This window comes from Xiphias gladius, chromosome 13, assembly GCF_016859285.1.
Source record: "Xiphias gladius isolate SHS-SW01 ecotype Sanya breed wild chromosome 13, ASM1685928v1, whole genome shotgun sequence".
NCBI lineage: Eukaryota > Metazoa > Chordata > Actinopteri > Istiophoriformes > Xiphiidae > Xiphias > Xiphias gladius.
The window spans coordinates 5,361,987-5,382,363 of record NC_053412.1 but is presented as its reverse complement, the minus strand read 5'-3'; the positions used below and the strand labels follow the sequence as shown (position 1 = coordinate 5,382,363).

At 40.1% G+C, this 20,377-nt stretch overlaps 1 protein-coding gene across 3 annotated transcripts in view; it reads left to right on the top strand.

Moving 5' to 3' along the window:
- filip1l (filamin A interacting protein 1-like) overlaps positions 1–20,377 on the top strand; it is a 70,783-nt gene that overhangs the window by 48,618 nt on the left and 1,788 nt on the right. The window contains exons 1-2 of one of the 3 annotated variants that reach the window (XM_040141969.1): positions 7,204–7,449; positions 13,043–16,652. In XM_040141969.1, coding sequence (XP_039997903.1) covers positions 13,158–15,899 — 2,742 coding nt within the window. In that variant the 5' untranslated portion in view covers positions 7,204–7,449; positions 13,043–13,157 and the 3' untranslated portion in view covers positions 15,900–16,652. Of the gene's footprint in view, positions 1–7,203; positions 7,450–13,042; positions 16,653–20,377 lie in introns of those variants that run through there. The other 2 variants (XM_040141970.1, XM_040141967.1) reach the window with 2 other exon arrangements.

Genomic DNA, 20,377 nt, shown 5'->3' with positions numbered 1-20,377 from the left:
GTTTTACAGACATTTTGATACTGGTTTTTCATTGTAAAAACACATCTCCTATGAAATTCGTTGCACCAGAAATGGGGAAGGATGTGTAATTAACGCATTTCTATGTGTTGTAAATGGTTTCAAAATTTTTTTTCTAATCATATAAAAACCTTCAGCGCATCTGTTCAGACAGAGCAAATAAAAATCTGGAGATGTAAGTGAAAAAGGTGACGTACTCTATGGCTTTCTTGAGGTTGCATGAGATTGTGAAATCCTAGATATGTAACAGTAAAAGTGAGTTATGGAGACAGGTACAGACACTCAGACTCAACAGAAAGAACACATGTTTGGATTTTTCTTTTGTCAGATATTAATAATGATAGGTGACTGATCTGTAAAATCTCCCCAGAAATATGTACCAGTAAGTTCTACTTTTTTTATGGTTAAAGTTTGTCCACATCATTTTCTGAGTCTGAACATAAAAGTTAAATATCTTATTAACATTAGCATCAAACTTCAATGAAGGAAAATTAGAGACAACTATCTGGAGAAGAAAAACAACCCAATAAAACTTCTTTTGTTTAGAAAAAGTGGAGCGAGTAGCAGACATGTCTTTAGTGCTACAAAAAGTCCTCGAGGGTTATAGCCAGCAGAAGGGAGAGGTGAAAGGTCAAGGTCAAACCAACTTACCATCATCTCACTTTTCATTAGAGAGACAGACACACCAATACATGCTTGTACACACACCTTGCGCCAGTGCCAGACACGGGGTGCACTGCCTAAATTAACTAAAGCTAGAGTAAAGGAAAAGTTGCATAAAGAAAGGGGAAGAGATGACATCACGAAGACAGTACAATAAAGAAAAAGAGAATGCAAGCTAAAGAGGGAAAACACAAACACAGATGAGTCGAGTCCACATTTAACAGGCAATTACAACTATTTGGACACTACAACATATCATCGCAACAATGAACAAAAGGTCGTCAGCCAGAGAACGGCCATAAAACCTGAATTTGGCCATAAAAGGCCAGCAAATGTCCACGAGAGTTTTTAGCCTGGCAGTGAAAATCACGTTCCATTTTAACAGCAAAGCCCATGCTGAGGCCGGGGCTGAGATCAGAAACAAGAGAAAGACAGACAGAAAGAAAAAAAAAAAAAAACTGAGGTGGTGGACAAAGACAGGGAAAGGCTTTGAAGGAAAGAGAGAAAGACAAGAGAGGGGGACAAGGGATAAATGAAAAGCAAACAGAAAAAGTCATGGGTGGATTAAAAGAGAGGGACAGAATTCCAGCGAGAGATAAAGATAGAATCGGAGAGAGAGAGAGAAGGGAGGGAGACATATGGATTTGATTACAAGCTGATGATGTCATGTATGTATGTCAGGTAATCAGCCCCTGGGCTGTGCGTATCGCACAAGCATGTGCGTGTCAGAGAGCGCTGAGTGTACGGGGCGAGACCAGGCCTCGTCTGTGACGACTGCAGAGAGGCGCTTTGTCTGATGTGCAACGCAAATTAGAGCAAAACCCCAAATCACACTCAGTGGAGAGGGTGACTGTGTGCCTTTGTCTCTCACTTTGTCTGGTACCGCAGCCTGCAGACAGTTGATCAGATCCTTACGTCACACATATTGCTATAGGGCAAAAAAAAAAAAAAAAACCCCCAACAAAAAACCAATGTGCAAATGTTTGTCAGACACACGTATGTTCACTCCTGTAACTCTCACACAGGCAGGAAAACTTATTGCACTCCGCGATATCGCGTTTCCATCTGGTTTGGATGTTAACGGTTTTTCAGATTCACGCCTCGTATCAGGTACCAGCCACACACACACACACACACACACACACACACACACACACACACACACACACACACACACACACAAACGTACACTCTAACGTGTGTCTTTGCCTGAACGCATTGGCAACCCTTTAATGTGCTCATATGCCAGCTGTACTTTTCGTCACGTGTAGTTGGAGACTGTGTAAGTAACAGAAATCGGGGATATCCCATATCATGTCTTCACACACATAATCTTAAAAGTAGAAGTCATGTCTTTCAAGTCTAAGCGAGGATTAAGGCCAAAGGTAGTCCCTTGTATTGGTGTGAACATGTTGCTACAGGTACTGGTGAGAAGATGAAATACAATCCAGAAAAGTCCAGTTTCAGTTATAAGTCAGGTTTCCATCCAATTGTAGCTCAAATTGTTTTCCAGAAAATCTGGAAAAGAAAATTCAAATTAATTTGCGTTTTCTATTCGACAAATACTAGGCGGCGGGTGATATTAAGCCACTGCAGAAGAAGTCTGCACAATGTGATGATGTAACAAAAAGAGCGCCAGTCGAACCTCAAACAACCAAAAACTGTGGAAAACATGATGGAAATATTTCATTACAGTCCTCATTGCTCCACAGAGATCTTATATTTTCATCTGCTGCCAGTTTTGTGTCTCTCCAGAGTAGCGGAAGCTTGGGTGACGTTTAAATCACATGCTTCGTGTGAGTCGTGATTTATTCACTAAGCCTGTTTCCAGTGCACTTTGTCGATACTTTTCCAACTGTGTAGCATAAAGGATACAAACTTTTTTGCAGGATTTCTTGTGATATTTTTTGAATTGCCAGCGTTTCCCCTAAGTTTTTTTCAAGTGTAAATTGAAAATGAGCATAAAACAGTTGAATGGAAATACAGTTATAGATCCATGAGTTCTCCCAAACACCACATTGTGGTTTCATTTTAGCCTCTTTCTTGACGATGATGAGGTAAACTGTAAAATGACAGTATTCATTCATGTTACAAAGTCATCTACAAAGTATGTGGGCCTGCACGTGCTCAACTGGCCTATTTAGTGCATTTTGGGATGATGTTGTATTATGTTGCGGTAAAAGCTGATCTTGGTTCAACTTTTTTTTTTGTTTTTGTCTTTTGGACAACCCTGTGTTTTTCTTTAAAATAGTTTTTCGGCACTTTGTCTTTATTGGACAGCAACAGTGTAGATACAGACGGTAAACATGGGGAGAGAGAGAGAGAGAGAGAGAGAGAGGGTTATGACATGCAACACAGGTCCGCAGTCAGAGTCAAACTGCAAACTTTGCAATTATAAGGTAGGCATCTTAACCACTAGGCCACAAGCTTGCCCCGAGGCGGCTTTTTTTTTTTTTTTGACGCAGTAATAATGTCGGTCTGAACACAGCCTTAGAGAGCAGGTCACAATTGGACCAGGACTAGTTTCTCCAATCGCAAACCCCTGCCGCTTCATACAGTAGATACATCCTTTCATTCATCTATGTAGCTTGTGTTTTGTCATTTGTAAACTGTTGGACTTTCCAGCTCTGAGGAACATATTGAAATGCCGGAAGATCGTGCCTCTGGATTTAACAACTGCCCTGCGGAACCGCACACGTTACTCATCCAAACCAAATCCCAAACCTCTACATTCTTTTATGTATTGTCAGCACTATAGTCATCCCATGGAGGTTACATAATGCATCTTCATCTCCCCACTATTTGTCATTTGGCAGATGCTTGTCACAGCAAACATGTTTGTGTGGTCGGTTTTTGTGTTTGATCCCTGACATCTGTTTCAAGTGTACAGTACTCGGGGCCTCGACTATGTCCAGATCCATAAATAGAATTTAATTTTGGATGACCGAATTGTTTGTTCTGAGAACAAACAGTTTGTTGGAGGGAAAACGGAGCAAACACAAAACTCAAATACATCATAGTTTAGAGCTGGGGCTCAGTGGGCAGTTGTTGGACTCTGTGACACTGAATTTGCAGATTGCGAAACACTGCGTTTTAAATTGCCTGCAATCAATCCTGCTTTACCCAAGTGTGTGCTTCAATTCGTCGATTCCCCATAGCCTTGTAGCAAAGCATTAAAGCGCTACTTAAAGACTTTAGAGTGCTTCAGGGAAAAATCTCTCTCAAAAATCAAGTTGTCATACTTTCAGAAGTGGACACAGGAATTTCTCTGAGGAGTGAGATCAAGAGACAGTCAAGACTTCAGTTTCAACAGGAAGCCATTCTGGTTTTGCTCCCAACTCCCCCAGACTCTGATCCTTTGTCTTTATCTGTCAACAATGCATGTGACGATTGCCATACAGCGCTTAAAGAAAAGTCTACCCCGTAACTCTGTTCCGTTTAATCAATAAAAAATTGAAGACTTACAGTATTCTCCAAACAAAATCAAATTTAGTGTTTCTGCCCTGGCATCATGTTGAGTTCCTGACCAAAAACAAATGCTATCTTTGGCTTCTGTTGGCACTGTGAGCGCAGACTGGCCATGCAAACTTTTTCACACAGCCTCATTCATTGTCTTCCAACAACAGTCTTCTCCAGTTGGTCCAAAACGCCGTAATTAATTACATTTTTTTGTTTGTTTGTTTTAACATAAGCCATCAGAACACATGATTTCTGTTTTTCTGTTTTTAGGAATTAGCAAATCTTGTCCGGCTTCCGCTGTGACTCACGAACCCTGTTCCATCTGCCACTAAACCGACACACTTCAAGTCACAGTGTGTGTGCCAGCATTTGTTGTATTTGTCAGCAGTTTGAGAAGACACCAAATTGAATTTTGCTTGGAAATACACCATTGCTCAAAGATGGGAGATTTCGGGTTTAAATTCAGAAATTGGTGAAGATGGTTAGTAGATGCTTGTGGACTTGAAGTTGACTCAATCTGAGCATACTAGCCTTGTTTCCTATCATTATTGTAAGTCTGTTGTGTAATTACATCCTTTAAAGCCAGAAATTAATGACAGTTCAAAGAAGACAACCAGAGACTTGTAATTGTGTAGCAGACGCCGCTAGTATTCAACTGAAATGAAGGGTTGTGAATTCAGACTGGATGACGTGTACTGATCGACCTATTATGCATGTTTAATCTGCATCCTTGAGTTGCTCAAATATGTATGACGTGTTTTTATTTTTACTCAAAAGTCCTGCCTAGTTCAGCTTTAAATTAATCTAGCGAATCTCTGCTTCCCCGAGCTTCGCTGGCAAAGCTCATAACATTTAGTAAGGGTGACCTCAGCCATTGTGAAGCCATGACATATTTTATTTAGCGGGCAGGAGACAGGAAGAGTCTTGCCCTTGTTATTCCCTTACACTCCTGGGATTACTTATAACTGCAACGTACTGCCTTAAGCACATAGTGACAGAATACACTTTGAGTTTTTACAGACTGATGTGTATATGTGACTAATTTGCAGTCTTATTATATGTCTTATTGTATGCCGTGGATTTTCGCCACACACACCGAACATGAGGTCCTGTTGTTCTTGCACCACGTTTGTCAGGAAGTGTTTATGTCACTGGCCCGTATGTTTGTGCACCATGCAGTGTCACCGGTCCCATTGTGTGAATAAACAGGGTGCTCCCTGAAAGATCTCTGAAAAATTTGCACCCACCATGCGATATTGGGTGACGCACAATGTTGAGACTTTACAGAGATGGATTTAGTCATCAGCTATAGTTGGAGAAATGTATGAGTTAGCTAAGAGCAATCTGATAATGAAAGTAAAGATGGAGGCATTGTGAGCTGAACAATGTGCCACTGATAAAGAAAAATGTGTGCTGGCTTAAGCTATGATTACACTCCTGCATGAAAATCCATTGTTTTGTTTGCGGAGCCATTAGCTTGAAGCCACTTTTACACCCATAGGTACGATGTTTAATTACCCCAACCACGCCTCAACCTATTCTACCTACCCTACCTATTCTCACAATGTTCACTGCAAGGTGTACTGCAGGAGTGGAAAGTTACAAAGTACTTCTACTGTTACACAGTACATTTCAGAGGGAAAATTGTATGTTTACACTTCACTGCGATTGTTTGATCATTCTGATAACTTTTTACTTACCAGATGAAGATTATACATATGCAAAACATGTGATCATTTTATAAAATATGATGAATTGTTACAAATTGGGTTACTTAAAATTACCTCCATTCCATAGTTCATAATTTGGGAAACAAGTTTATTCGCCTTCTTGCAAAGAGTTACATGAGGGGATTGATGCCACTCTCAATATGATACCAGTCTCTTAAATATGAAAGGGGAGCCAGGAGAAAGTCAGCTTAGCTTAGCATAAAGACTGAAAACAGGGGGGAAGAGCTAGCCTGGCTCTGTCCATAGGTAACAAAAATCCACTCTAAAGCTCAATAACTCATAGAAAAATCAATGTGTAAAAAAAAAACAGATTGTAGTTTTTACTTCCCAAAATGTCAAACTATTCCTCTAACAATAAATAATAATTCATCATGCATAATAACAATATTAAATGGGCCATTCGGCATCATGAGTACTTTTACTTTCGATAATTACATTATCATAATAATATTTGCCCATAATAGCTACGTTCGTTTCAGTGAGTACAATTTTTAACGCGGTACTTTAACTTGTAATGAGTTTTATTCTTTTTTTTTCTACCTTTACTCAATAAGGATCGCAATACTTTGTCCATCACTGACGTATATTGACATAATGTGTCAAATCTCCCTGTGAAGATTTAATGGTATAAATAGTAGAAATAGTTTAAGGACACGTGTTGAGAGAAGAGATAAATTCTTGGCAACTAAATTAGCCATTATGTGCACAAAACCAACTGTTAGAGAGACAACCTGACACTGTCTATTTTTTCATTACTCAAATATGCCTGAGACCAAATATCTTTTACCCTGACTTTCCCTGAAACAGCATGTTAGCAGTGCAAGCATTCCTCCCTGAAACTATATAGACATGACATCAAGCAGCCATTGGCACGATCCATGATTTCGATCAGCAACAGTGTTGCTGACAAACCATTTCAGTAAAACTGTCAAAATGTCAGGGGATTTCTTAGGTGTGGGCTGTGAATATACATTTCCCATGTAAAAAATATGTGTTACATGTCTTGTCTTGTTCTTCAGCATTGGTCTCAATTACAAATCCTTAACCAAGGATTTCTTATTAACTTTGCAAGCTGATTCTATTTTCCCCCCCCTCCTTGGCTGAATAAATGACTTAAGTTGACAAGAGCCAGAAGGAAATACTGTAACTTGAACTCCTCATCTCTCTTCACCTACTTCCCTGCCTCCAGAGCAGTGACAGACCGCGCAGATATTTCACACTTTTCATACGTCAACAAAAACCTTTCCCTCTGCTCTGCCACATCCTTTAGTTAAACAGTTACTTCAGGAGACTTGCTCAAACACTCAGACATGAACACACCACATACTAACACATACGAGCAAGCACACCCCCTTCTTGCAAGCCTCTGCAATGCAAAGCTCCATATATGGACATGTTGATGATGTAATGGTCCATAGGCAGGGAGCACATCCCTTATTGTTTGGTCTGACTGCAGGAATGCCCACATTACAGCTACTAAGGGAGTGAGACACACACACAGAGGAAGAGTTGAGGGTCGGGTGTCGTACGGCAAGATAATGATCTCATGGCAGTGAAGCTAGGAAAGACTTTGGCACAGGTAAGCACAGTGAACATTACTACAAAACTCTGCATTTGTGGAAAAAGAAAAAAGTCAAAACTTTTAAGAGTTGTCGATCTCTTGATTGCCTTGGAAACCTAGAGATGTTCAGAGTAGTATGATTTCATGCTGGCGTTCTTGTGTACTTTGTAATACTAAGTTTTATAGTGGTTTTTAATAATACTTCTCTATGGCTCTAAAGTTAGGTTTTTTTTTGTGTGTATCTACTGTAAATTACTTCTGAATGTTTAAAACAACTGTTTTAAGAAGTTAATAACACTCAGTAGAATAATGTTGTTTCTCCAAGTCACCAAAAGTGCGCATATCAAAAGGTATTTAACAAAATCTTTAATTGAACAAAAATGACAAATTCTTTAAAAAGTTTTAGAATAATATATAAACTGTAGTGGGAACTTCATTAAAGTCTCGAAGCAAGGGACTGTAACACATTAGTTTAATTTCAATTTCATTCAAATAAATTTTACATACTCCTCAGGAAATGCTGAAACACATTTTGGTTAATGTAACGAGAAGTCGGACACAGTGGTCTGCCACTGCAAATTTGGTCAAAGTTTAAACAGAAAGGGTTTAATTCTGAGTCTCAGAGGAAAGAGGTGAAATATGGCCCTCTATGGACCATGTAATATCATTGTTCAGGAATTTGTCACTGGGCATAATTGCTGAAAAAGGGATAACTTAGTTTCACACAAGATACTAATAATTCATTATACAAGAATACCTGTATCCCATGAGTAAAGAGGAGCAAAAAGTCTGTATATATTGTATGTAAAATGTGTAGCTATGTGCATCCCAGTAATTTTTTTTTTTTTTTTTTACTACAAATACCAGGCGGTATTTGGTATTTTAAGCTATTAAAAACATATCAAGGCTCAATATTGTCAGACGAATCTAGTTCTTTTCTTTAGTGTTTGACTGTGTTTTTGTGGAAATCGATACAAAAATCCTTGTTTCAGCATGAGACATAGAATTAGTCACTCTTGCTCCTATGTAATCATAACTGCTTGCATGGAAGTTATTTACATTAATTGCAGTTGAAATCACGAGTTGTCTCAAGAACTTCATTGCATAAAACAGCAGCTGTGTTTTAAAGGCAGAGTTATCGGTGGTATTAAAATACTGAATGGGCGCTTTCAGGGAGCAGCATTTGCATAATGTGTATTCAGGGTTTTGTAAATATAATCAAATTTATTCCCACACAAAAAAACACAAACTGATTTAGGATGGGCAAATCTAGGCCTCTTGGTAACACACCACTCGATTAATCATATTGCCACCACCAGGAAGTTAATAAAAAATCAGTGCTACATATTTTACACATGTTGGTTGCACTCTGGGGGCATATCACTTAGCCTGTGCGGACTTTAAATACAGTGCATGCACTGCATTAATCAGCTTCCTCCCTTCAAACTCTGTCACACAGCGGGGCATTCAGCCCACCATCCACCAGTGTTTGTTAAAGCGGAGGTGGTCATGTGTGTACGCACAGGATACTTCAGTCTGTACATATATAACCTAATCACCTGTGGTTAGGAAATGGCACTGCAGCCCTGACATATGGAACATGTAACAGAGCTTTAAGCAGTGGATGAGCCACAGTTTCCAGCTTTGGGAGCCACGTAAAGAGAGGGAAGCCCTCTGTAAAGCTGTAGTGTGCTGGTGTGGCTAGTTGCGACTCCCTTGGAGGCTTGGCTGACTGCTCCCAACTGGATGTTTCCTTTTCTTTTTTTAAAAAAAAATGGCATTTATGTTAACTTACATTTGAGGGAAAGGCAAAAATATATTTGCAACAAAGCCAGAACAAATCCTGTAAAGTTAAGATATCCATTTGAACACTCTAACCGTCCAAATCGCTCCGTGCAACCTATTTTTCCATGAAACATTAACAACCCACAGTGGTGGTCATTCATCCGTTTTCAGGGGAAACCAGTCTGAAATTGGTGCCTGTTGCAAGAGTCGGACAGGCTGCAGAGTGGGTGGTAAGGTGCCTTGTAATGTCCATAGCCATGAAACTGTTATGTCACCAGCTTTATGTGCAACCACTTTACAATTAAATGCCTCCAAAATGATCTTCTTTCAAAGGGCGGCTTTCTAAGGACACTGAGATAAAACATGATGGGGGCAGAAAGGTGGACAAATGCTAAATAGATCAGCCCTACTCTTTATGTGTTCCCTGAAAGCATATCAAAGCTGCTTCTACTGACTTATATCACATGGCCAAAGCTGATCAGTAGAGTCATTAAATGTGCTTGGTAACATGTTTTCACCAAAGGTCACTCTCTGTAACATGGAGACTTGCAAGTCTGCACTAAATTATATCTAACAACAAAAATGGTCTCAGATGTGGCTATGTCGGCCAAATACCCTCATCTATGTGTATGTCCTTAATGAGAAAAAAAAAAATCAGGAACAACAGATCTGGACCAACATTTCCTTATGTACCACAAAGTGCATTGGGAATAGAGTAAAATAGTCCCATAAAGACCTAGAGGTGATTTCACTGGTGTGAGGTGAGAGGGGTCTTTTGAGTATATGAGCCATGCAGTTTCCTCTCAAAGGACTTATTAATGTAAAGTGCCCTTGCATACAATATCCAGCTCAGGACTTGTACGTATTTTAAAACAGTGTGATAGGCAAAGTTTCCAGTCCTACTAGGGAACAAAGTACATTTCTCTTTCTATTTTGGCTGATGACATCACTAGAAAAACAGTGGGGACTTAGATAAGAGATTGAATAAACAGTGATTACATGTGACAGGCTAGTTTGCAAGAGAGATGTCTGCTAGAAACTTACTGTTTCTACATATACAATCCACTTGAAGAAAATTTTTCAACACATGTATTTTTCTAGATAAGGCAAGCATGTTTCCTTGAACAACAGTCCTTACACTTATCCAGAGTCCTTGAAAAAAAGATGATTAAAATATGTTATCAACACTTTTAACAGCCAGGATGTAGCAAGGGCAAGCTTTAAGTCAACAAAGCTAGACAGAAAAAAGTCTGAGCACCTGGAATATTCACAGACTTCAAAATAAAAAGGGCTCTACAGTAGTTTTTGGTGGAATTGGGGCTTGGTTTACAGTATCTGTTGAAAACTATTATGCCTTAAATGATGGAATAGCAGGGCTGTTGACACAAAATGTCAGTGGTGGAAGAGGCAGTCAGACCTTTTACTTTAAGTAAAAGTAGCAACACCACAATGTAGAAATGCTGTTACAAAAGTCATCTATTCAAAATTTTTACATCAGTAAAAGTACATAAACGTAAGCATCAAAATATACTCAAAGTACCAAAAGTAAAAGTACTTACTATGCAGAATGGCCCATTTCACAATAATCCATATTATATTATTGGATTACAATTATTGGTGCATTAATGTGTAGGCAATACTTTAATGTTGGAGCTGGTGAGGATGGGGCTGATTTTAACTACTTCATAAACGGCTGGGTAGCCGTTTTTATAACAATACATCATAATTTATCAGTTGATTGCATTTTGTATTAATACTGCAAAGTAAGTATTACTTTTACTCAAGTAAAATTACGTCAAACTTGTACTTGAGTACGGTATTGAGTAAATGTACTTACTGACTTTCCATCTTTCAGGCTGTGCTGGCTGTCATTTTGTCCCAAATTACTCTGACTATACCCTGGCTGAATGGCGCATGCTTGTGAGATGGAAAAGGAAAAAAAAAAAAAAAAAAAAAACCCCAAACATTTAGGTCAAAATTCAGGATGAATAATCATAGTTTATTTGCTTCTTGAAACATGGCCACAAAAAACCCCAAATCTCCTGATCCACCCAAACCACACTAATAATTAATTTTTACTTATTATGCATATGCTTATAATAATTTATTGCGTGTTGTATGGTCTGCATTCATGTACAACACATGGATCCATCAACATGTGTCCCCCAACCCGCTCCTACCCTTTAGCGGCTACTGAGGAAAGAAATGGTATATACTCTATTGCTGGGAAGTGACCCACCCTACCACACTTACATCATGGCCCACAACCCCGGTGTACATGTGGAGTTGGTGATCCCTGAGAGGGTGCATCTGTGTGTGTGGGGGGATTTCTGTATAAACTCCGTGGGACTGTAATTGCCATTCGAAGCAGGGGGAATTCCTTTAAATGTATAAGAAGAAACGGGGAGGGTAGGTGGTGGTGGTTTTGGTAAGGGAGAGGAGGGCTGCTAGTAGAGGAACCCCTTAATTAAAGGATTGTTCCATGCCAATGGGCCATCTGTGTGGAAATGCCTGGCAGCTGCACACACAGCAGTCATAACATCCCTTCCCCTGTGGGTGCAGAGACTTTGGCCTGGTAATGTATGCATATGGCAGACGCACTGACCCTGGCTACACACTGTTCTTAAAGCGCTCCAACTACATTCAGTGGCACACATGTAATGTACCTTGACATCATTTGAGTGCTTTATACCCCATCTGGATTTCATGTATAGAAATATAAGACACAGTTAGTTGTGGAAAAATAAATATTACATATGCTATACTGTCAAATTGATTTTTTTTTTTTACCAGACTGCCTTTGGTTTTTGTAGATTGTTTTTTTATCAGTTCTGACAGTTATTTATTAAATGTTTATGTCCACAGGAGAAACATTGCTGTCACTCAGTCTGAAATGAATACACTTAAACTCTGTGTCTTACCTTGCTTTTTATCCATGAGCAAGGGCTTGCCCTTTATTTCTATGCTTTGACTTACTCCTGCACAACGTTGGGACCATTTCCTCTCTTCAACAAGCATTTATTAACCCATTGAATAAATAGTTTAGGATGGGTACGTGTTTGATGAAAGAATGCTGCAAATTACCACGAAACACCAATAACTTAATCAAAATACATCCTTGTCTAAAACATCCTTGTATTTTCCTTATTGTATGTCACACCATTTTCAGAGGTCAGTGTCACCATTTGGCTGAGTGTCAGTCTTTTCCCCTAATTTCCCAGAGGCCTTAACAGGTTTTATGGTACACGGTTGAATACGACGGAAACTTTTAGAAATTCACTGATTGTTAAACTCAAAGCCGAATATTTACAGCAGTAACTCAGGTTTCCAAACCATATGAGAATTAGTTGGCAACAAGGGAACAAAAAATGAACCACAGGTATTTCAGACTACCAACCTGAGAGAGTTAAAATAATGTTTTTTTATGATGTGTTAAATTTTCCATGACATAAATCCTTAAGTCCTCCTCAGAATTGCAGGGAAAATAACAGTGTTTATGATGTGTCATTGCTTGGAGTGGGCCCAATGGGGAATGACAGTGGGGGTGTAGAGTTTCTCAAACACTTCTTATACATAACATGAGCCAAAAAACAAAAACAAAAAAGTTTCACAATGATTTACTGAGAAGTTAATCAAAAAAGTTCACAAAAACTGTTGACAACCATAAATAAAGAGGACTTGCAACTACAGTGGGTAAATAATGTTGCAATACTAAAAATCTTGCTTATCTTGTTCCAAATTTTCTTACACTATCTACATGTAAATAACTAATTCTGAATTGGATTGATTGAAGATCATGTTTTCCTTGTTTTTGTGTTTTTTACAGGTTGAAGCTGTTAATTGATCAGGAAAAGGCCTACCAAGAACGAAAAGACGAAGAGAACAATAAAAAGGTTGCAAGCCTGAAGGAGGAGCTGACAAAACTCAAGTCATTTGCGTTGATGGTTGTAGATGAACAGCAGCGTCTCACTGAGCAGCTGAATCAACAAACAGCTAAGGTCCAAGAACTGAGTGCCAGTGCTTCACAAGCCCAGGAGGAGCTGAGCTCAGCTAATGCCCGTCTGCAGGAAGAGGAGCAAAAGGTCTTTCGCTTGGAGTCTGAGCTGCGTGACCAGGCCTGTCGATACCATCAGGAACAAGAGACCATGACCGCCAAACTGACCAGCGAGGATGCCCAAAGCAGGCAGCTGCGCCAGAAACTGTCAACTCTCAGCAGGCAGCTTGACGAGCTGGAGGAGACCAACAAGACCTTGCGTAGAGCTGAGGAAGAACTGCAGGAGCTGAGGGACAAAATTAGCCGTGGTGAGTGTGGAAACTCTAGCCTCATGTCTGAGCTTGAAGAGTTACGGAAAAGGGTACTTGAAATGGAGGGAAAGGATGAAGAGTTGATCAGAATGGAGGACCACTGCAGGGACCTCAACAAGAAACTGGAGAAAGAGGCCAATCAAAGCCGAAGCCTGAAGGCTGAAGTCGATAAGCTGAACCACAGAATTATGGACTTAGAAAAATTAGAGGATGCATTCAGCAAGAGCAAACAAGAATGCAGCTCACTCAAAAGTAACCTGGAGAAGGAGAGGACAGTGTCAAAGGTTCTGACCAGTGAGCTGGAAGTCTTGAAAGTCAGGGTCAAGGAACTGGAGGCAGCTGAAACCCAACTGGGAAAGACAGAACTGGGATTGAAGGAAGATCTAACCAAGTTAAAGACTCTGACAGTCATGCTGGTGGATGAGAGGAAGGCAATGGCAGAGAAGCTAAAGCAAATGGAGAACAAGGTCCAGAACAGCACTGGCAAACTTCAGGCTGAGCAGGACAAAGTTACGTCTGTCACAGAGAAGCTAATTGAGGAGAGCAAGAAAGCACTGAGGTCAAAGGCTGAGCTGGAGGAGAAAATGTGCAGCGCTACAAAGGAAAGGGATGACTTGAAGGCTAAGTTGAGGGATGAGGAGGAAAAGAGCAATGATTTGGAGTCAAAGATCAATATGATGAAGAAAAGGCTGCAATCTCTGGAGACCATAGAAAGGGAACACCTGAGAAACAAAGCAAAAGAGGAGCACATCAAAACACCTATTGCTAACCGCTTCCAACAGGAGGACAACAAAGTAAAGGATTTGACGCAGGAGGTTGAACGTCTCAGACGTAAATTAAAGGACATGAAGGTGGTAGAAAGTGATTTATTAAAAACAGAGGAGTTTGAATCACTGGAGAAAAGATTCACCAATGAACAAGAAAAAGCTAAAGCCTTGATGGAAGAGCTGGAAATATCCAGAAAAGAACTTTCAAAGTATCAACTGGCTGAAAAGAAAGAGTGCAACCAAGAGCATTTTCTTTATAAGCGCTTGAAGGAAGAGGAGGCAAAGTCTAGTCATTTGACCAGAGAGGTTGCAGCTCTGAAAGAGAAGATTCATGAATACATGGGAACAGAAGAATCCATTTGCCGCGTGAAAACTGACCACTCTACACTGCAAAGAAAACTGACCCAGCAGGAGGTCAGAAACAAGGAACTTGGCAGAGAAATGGAGACACTCACTCGAGAGCTTGAAAGATACAGACGATTTAGCAAAAGTCTTCGCCCTGGCATGAATGGAAGACGCTTTTCAGACCTTCATGTTTCCACAAAGGAAGTTCAGACAGAGCCTCTTGACCTCATGTCTCCAAACTGCAAGACAGTGGCACCACTGGAACGTGCTGTGGTGAATGGCAAGCTGTATGATGAGAGTGAACCTGAAGATAATGCAAATTACAGCAACGAGCTTCAGCTCAACAAATGCAGCCCCTCACTTATCAATAATGTAAATAACCTAAACAACAACATGAGAAGAGCACGAGTCCCGTTCCTTAAAAACAAAGACACCCCTCCTCAGGTGAATGGCAAAGTGCAGTCACGGCAGAATGGCAACCTCGTCCAGCCTGGAGATGTTGTGTTGACTCACAGTCCTGGGCAGCCCCTGCACATTAAAGTGACTCCTGACCACGGACACAACACAGCAATGCTAGAGATCACCAGCCCAACCACAGAAAACACCCAGTCATTCACCAGCACTGCTGTCATACCCACAAGTGGCGGTCCACCCAAACAGAGAATTACCATCATCCAGAATGCTTCCATATCTCCTACAGCAAAATCCATTTCCCCAACAACAAAATCTAAAGGTTCCCCTATGTCTGATGAGCCATGTTCGCCAGATAGGGCCCTATCACCTTTCACTATGGCTACATACTCAAGAGCAATGACCCCAGACTCTTGTGGCTCTGTAACACCAGACAGAGCCATATCACCTATACAGATTGTGTCGGTCACAACTGGCACCCCTGACCGCTCCCTTTCCTCTGAGCCAGTGGAGGTTGTTGGAGGGCACGCCATCTTCCGTGTGACCCCGGAAAGGCAGAGCAACTGGCAGGTCCAGAGGTCTAACAGCTCGGGACCAAACGTCATCACCACAGAGGACAACAAAATCCACATCCACTTAGGCAGCCCCTTCATTCAGAGCATCAGCACTCCATCACAAACTCTGAGTCCATGCCACACGCCTGGACTCCAGGAGCAAAGGACTCAGGTGCTTGCAAATTGCAGTACTCCTACTGTCAAAGGCAACAGCAAAATCACAAGTAGCATCATGATTAAGCCCACCTCCACCCCAATCCAAAGGCCATCACAAATTACAGTAAGTAATGCCTATGACTGACCTGATAACCCCCAAAACCCTCCATCCCATCCTTTGTTAGTGAATCCCGCCCATGAGATCCAATACAAGCTTAGACTCTCATACCCCAACTCTATACCCTGATACATTTACATGTCTGTTTTACTTGATTTATGAGCTTAAACTGAGGTTTGAATGTTTTCCTTTTATATTTTGGTTGGTTTGCTTGGTTTTGTGTGATTAAGTTCAAACAACTGTTTGCTTGCATGAGAAAACAATACCATTTGAAAGCACTAGCAATTTTGCTTTAATTTGACATAACACCAGGTTTTAACTTATGTGCACTTACTGTATTGTACTCAATGGCAAATTTGCCATATAGTAAGACTATTCACACTGATGTATCATACCAGTTTTTATACTTCATATTACACATAGTGCATTATGGTAAAGTTGTTTGATTTTCTGAAAATTAAAGTGTGCAAAAAGAAGTGTTATCTTTTAGTTTGTCATCATTGCTTACCAATTTCATTTATTCACTAAATTCAGCATGTTTTGATTGTGTAAGATTAAAAATAATCTGAGGAAAATGCAATTAGATTGAAATCAGTTGTTTGATTTTAATTTTTTGGTGCATGCACAGTAACTTTTTAACACTTTAAATCCAATGTGTTTGTGTTACAAAGTGTGTAGTCAAAAGCTTGCAATTTACTTTCTCAGATTTTAGCATGAAAACTGTCAACACTTTGTTAGACCCAATTAAATAATACCCAAGTGGAAGAGTTGTCTGAAAAACCTTTGTACTCATACTTTACCCGATTACAAGACAAAAAACCTTCTGGGATTCTCACATGTGTTTGCTTGCTTGTGTAAAAATCATAGGCTGATGTCATAGTTTCTTCTTGCATGCAGAGCTAAGGAAACCCAGTGACCGAGAATGAAAACCAGTGTGATGTGAACTTCGAGTTCTTTTAAATGATACAATGGAAACTCTGCTTAAAACCTTTAAACCTTAGAGCGGCGCTCCATAAGGCTGCTGTTGGAGTTTAATCTTGTATTTGAAGCGATGCAAGATTTGTAAAATTACAGTTGCTTTTCTCCAGTGGACTTTCATATACAGTATTAGTAAAACTTGGTTACAATTCAGTGTACCATGAAAACATTCAAGACATTTAAAACTTTTAATTATCTTCTTGATTGAATGCACCAGAAAATGTAAAGGGTGTTCATTAGATTAGATCACAGCACCCCAGTAAACATCGAAAAAGACCCTTCCAAAAATCTGATACGATGTTTGGATCTGAAACTATACTGTATTTGTTGATAGCGTAACCTTAGAAGGCTTTTAGCAGAAAGTCTCACTTAGCTTGCTGTTCATTGGCAAGTAACCCAAAACGTCTGTTTTATTTTTCTTTCTCCCATGAATCAAGTGCTTTGAAATGAGTCACCAGTAAATCTTATGAATGTTCCTCCATGTATATGCATTCTTCTACATGTGGTTTTATGTTTGCACAGAGGAAATTGTACCGCATACGCACGATTTGTTTAAAAAAAAATCTGTACTGAAGGTCAGAACAAGATGATGAGCGGATGGAGATTTAAAGACAGGAGCGAAGGGGATGAGGGAGAGAGGATAAAATGGAGAGGATGTGGGATGATTTTATCTGTTGTGGTACACTCATTAATGTCATGTCTCCAAACAGAGCTACTGCAAAAAAACATCTTACAGAGAGAAGAATTACCAAATAAAAAAGGCCTTTCTTTCAGTAGTTTTTTGTATATGTGAATAAAAGTAAGAATGTCTTAATAAGTCTTAATAAGAGTAAAGTGAACATAGGAATATCTAATTTGCACAGTAACTATGATAGCTTAAAGCCACCGAGAGGTTTTAATATGTACCATACTGGTGCTTCGTATGCATGTCTATTTTGGGATTATGTGTGTGCATTTACAGACACTGGCTGCAGGCCTAAATCTTGCTGGTACGGATCAACAGATCAACAAGAGCTGGTATTCTTTGCTTCATAGTCATGCAGAAAGCTTAGTTAGCTCAGGATCAAGGCTATATAGTGAAGACGACTGCCTTCAAGCTCAGTTCACCATGGTGAAGAAGAACACATTTGAGTATAACTATCCAAAAAAACTTCACTTGTACTCCAGGGTAAAAAACAGAATTGAGATAATCCACTCCTCTTCTTACCAACTAGGTCCATCCTGATTGGTCCATCCAGGTCCATCCAACTCTCCTCTTTTCCTAAATTCTTCAATTTTCCAAAAACCATATTAACAAAATCAGAGGAGGATGAATTAGATGTAACAATACTCTCTAACGGACGACAAGTAGACAGGTAAGTTCGTGGTGGACAGAGCTGAGATTTGATAAAATCTCCAAAAATACTATAAAATAGTACCAAATCATCAGTGTCATTTAGATGGAGCAAGACAACTGTTGCAGGAAAGTGGCAAACCCAGCCCAAACACACACACACATACACAAACAACCCTGTGTGACAGCTAGGAGGTGATTAAATCAAGCATTAAATTGAATGAGTGGGAAGGAGCGCAGCTGGAGAAACTGGATCCAAATCAGTCTGGGCACGATGAAATGATGCAGGGGCTAAACAAGATGCTATTCATTAGACCACTACTTGAGAAAGCATCCAGCAGCTGGGATTGCTGTCTGCGACCTCAATTACCCCCTGACTCACTTTAGACTTAGTCGATTCATAAACTGTGCTCATCTGGTTCAGCCAAGGAAGACAGATCTGTGCACGGTATCCCGGCCAGACTGATAAAATGAGTATCAAGTGACACACTGGAAGCCAAATGGTATTTCATTGAAAAGCCTACAGAGATGCTTGCTTCTGTTGGCTGAAACCGAGGCCGTAATCACACTAAACACACAGTGATACTGCTGATAAACGGCGGCATTATTGGCGTAATAATAAGACATCGAAAAACAACAAACATACTAATGTAATTTCAAACAACCCGCCACTGATCTGAGACAAGTGCAGCCAAGAAAGCCAAATTACCACCGTGCATGCCAGAAAGACAAGGTGTGTATCACACTGCAGGCGAGAGCGGATTTCCTCGTTTTAGCCCACAATGATAATAATCGCTGAGGAATTTGCTCACCTTGAGCGACAGGCACAATAAAACTGGGGAAGGACAATAAACAGCAGTGTGGGGGCATTCTCTAAACAAAAGGCTTCATACCGAGTGTGAGAGCGTAGACACTGTGAAAGTAGCCTCTCTCCCACTGCATCATAAGCACCAAAACAGACCTCATGTTTGGTTGCTATGGAAACAGCCGCGCCGGTATTCCAGGGCGCTGGCTAGAGGAAGTACTTAGCTGAACTCCTGCTGCACCACTGATATACGAGAGAACAAAGCCGCACATTAAGGTCTCTTTCCATGTAAAATCAACAACATTCCCATGACGTGGAGCCCGTACAGATTTTTTGGCCCATTGGCTCTGTTGAGGCACAGGCCCTACTTATTCTGAAATGCATACCCTGTATCAATATTTAAGGATATAGGTCACTGCAGATTTTTGTTAATTCTCAAAACCTCAAGCCACGCATGAACATATCCAAGTGCTTTTCTCGGGTTAGGTTTGTTGTTGCCTGCGTTGCTTGGGAACAAAGTATGATGAAACTCATGGAAATACCGAAAACGTTCAGTTTCACTCAGATGCAGAAATCTAGATCAGATCGATGATACCTTGTCAAAGAGAGAGACTGTAACTAAAACCCCATGCCTGAAATCTTAAATAAGCCTCAAAAGTCGCAAAATGGTTTTTTTTTTTGGTTTCAAACAGGAAGGAGGCATACAGATATCTAAAATGCTATTCAAGCGGATTATTTGAGGTGGCATACAAGAGCATTAGGAATATAATTACCTTTTCCAAAAGTAGGTGCTGAGAAAAACGAAGACCCAAGCTGTGACAATGTGATTGAAAATTACATTATGTGCCAACTGCATCCCTTGTTAACCAATCTAGTCTCTGGAGCAAACAGAAAGACCCAGACATCCGACTGTTCATTTGCCTGGATTTGTTTGGATGTTCAGTTGTCAGATGTATGAATTATATAGCTAATTTAGACACACAGAGACACAATTACCATATAAAAACATGAAATTTGATGGAAGAAAAAAGAGCATTTTCTGAAAAAGGCCAAAATCCTAGAAACATGAAGATGATAGCCAGTGTGGTTTACATGTGCAAAGCACTTTGGACTATTGCTTGTATCAGTTAATGTATGAGCTGTTTATATAAATCACTGCATCCTGGTCCTGAATTTGCAAGAAGTAAACAAAACATACAACAATTGAATGAGCTCAATATGCTAACTGTTGCTGAAGTCTTCTCATAACTGTGGAAACATCTTATCAGAGTTAATGTAAACAGGATATGTTTTCTACTGTACAAGCACCAATCCAAAAGTGATGTACCTCAGTATCCTGGCACGCTGCTGCGCATGTAAACACACTGATTAAAACCTGACTGCACACTA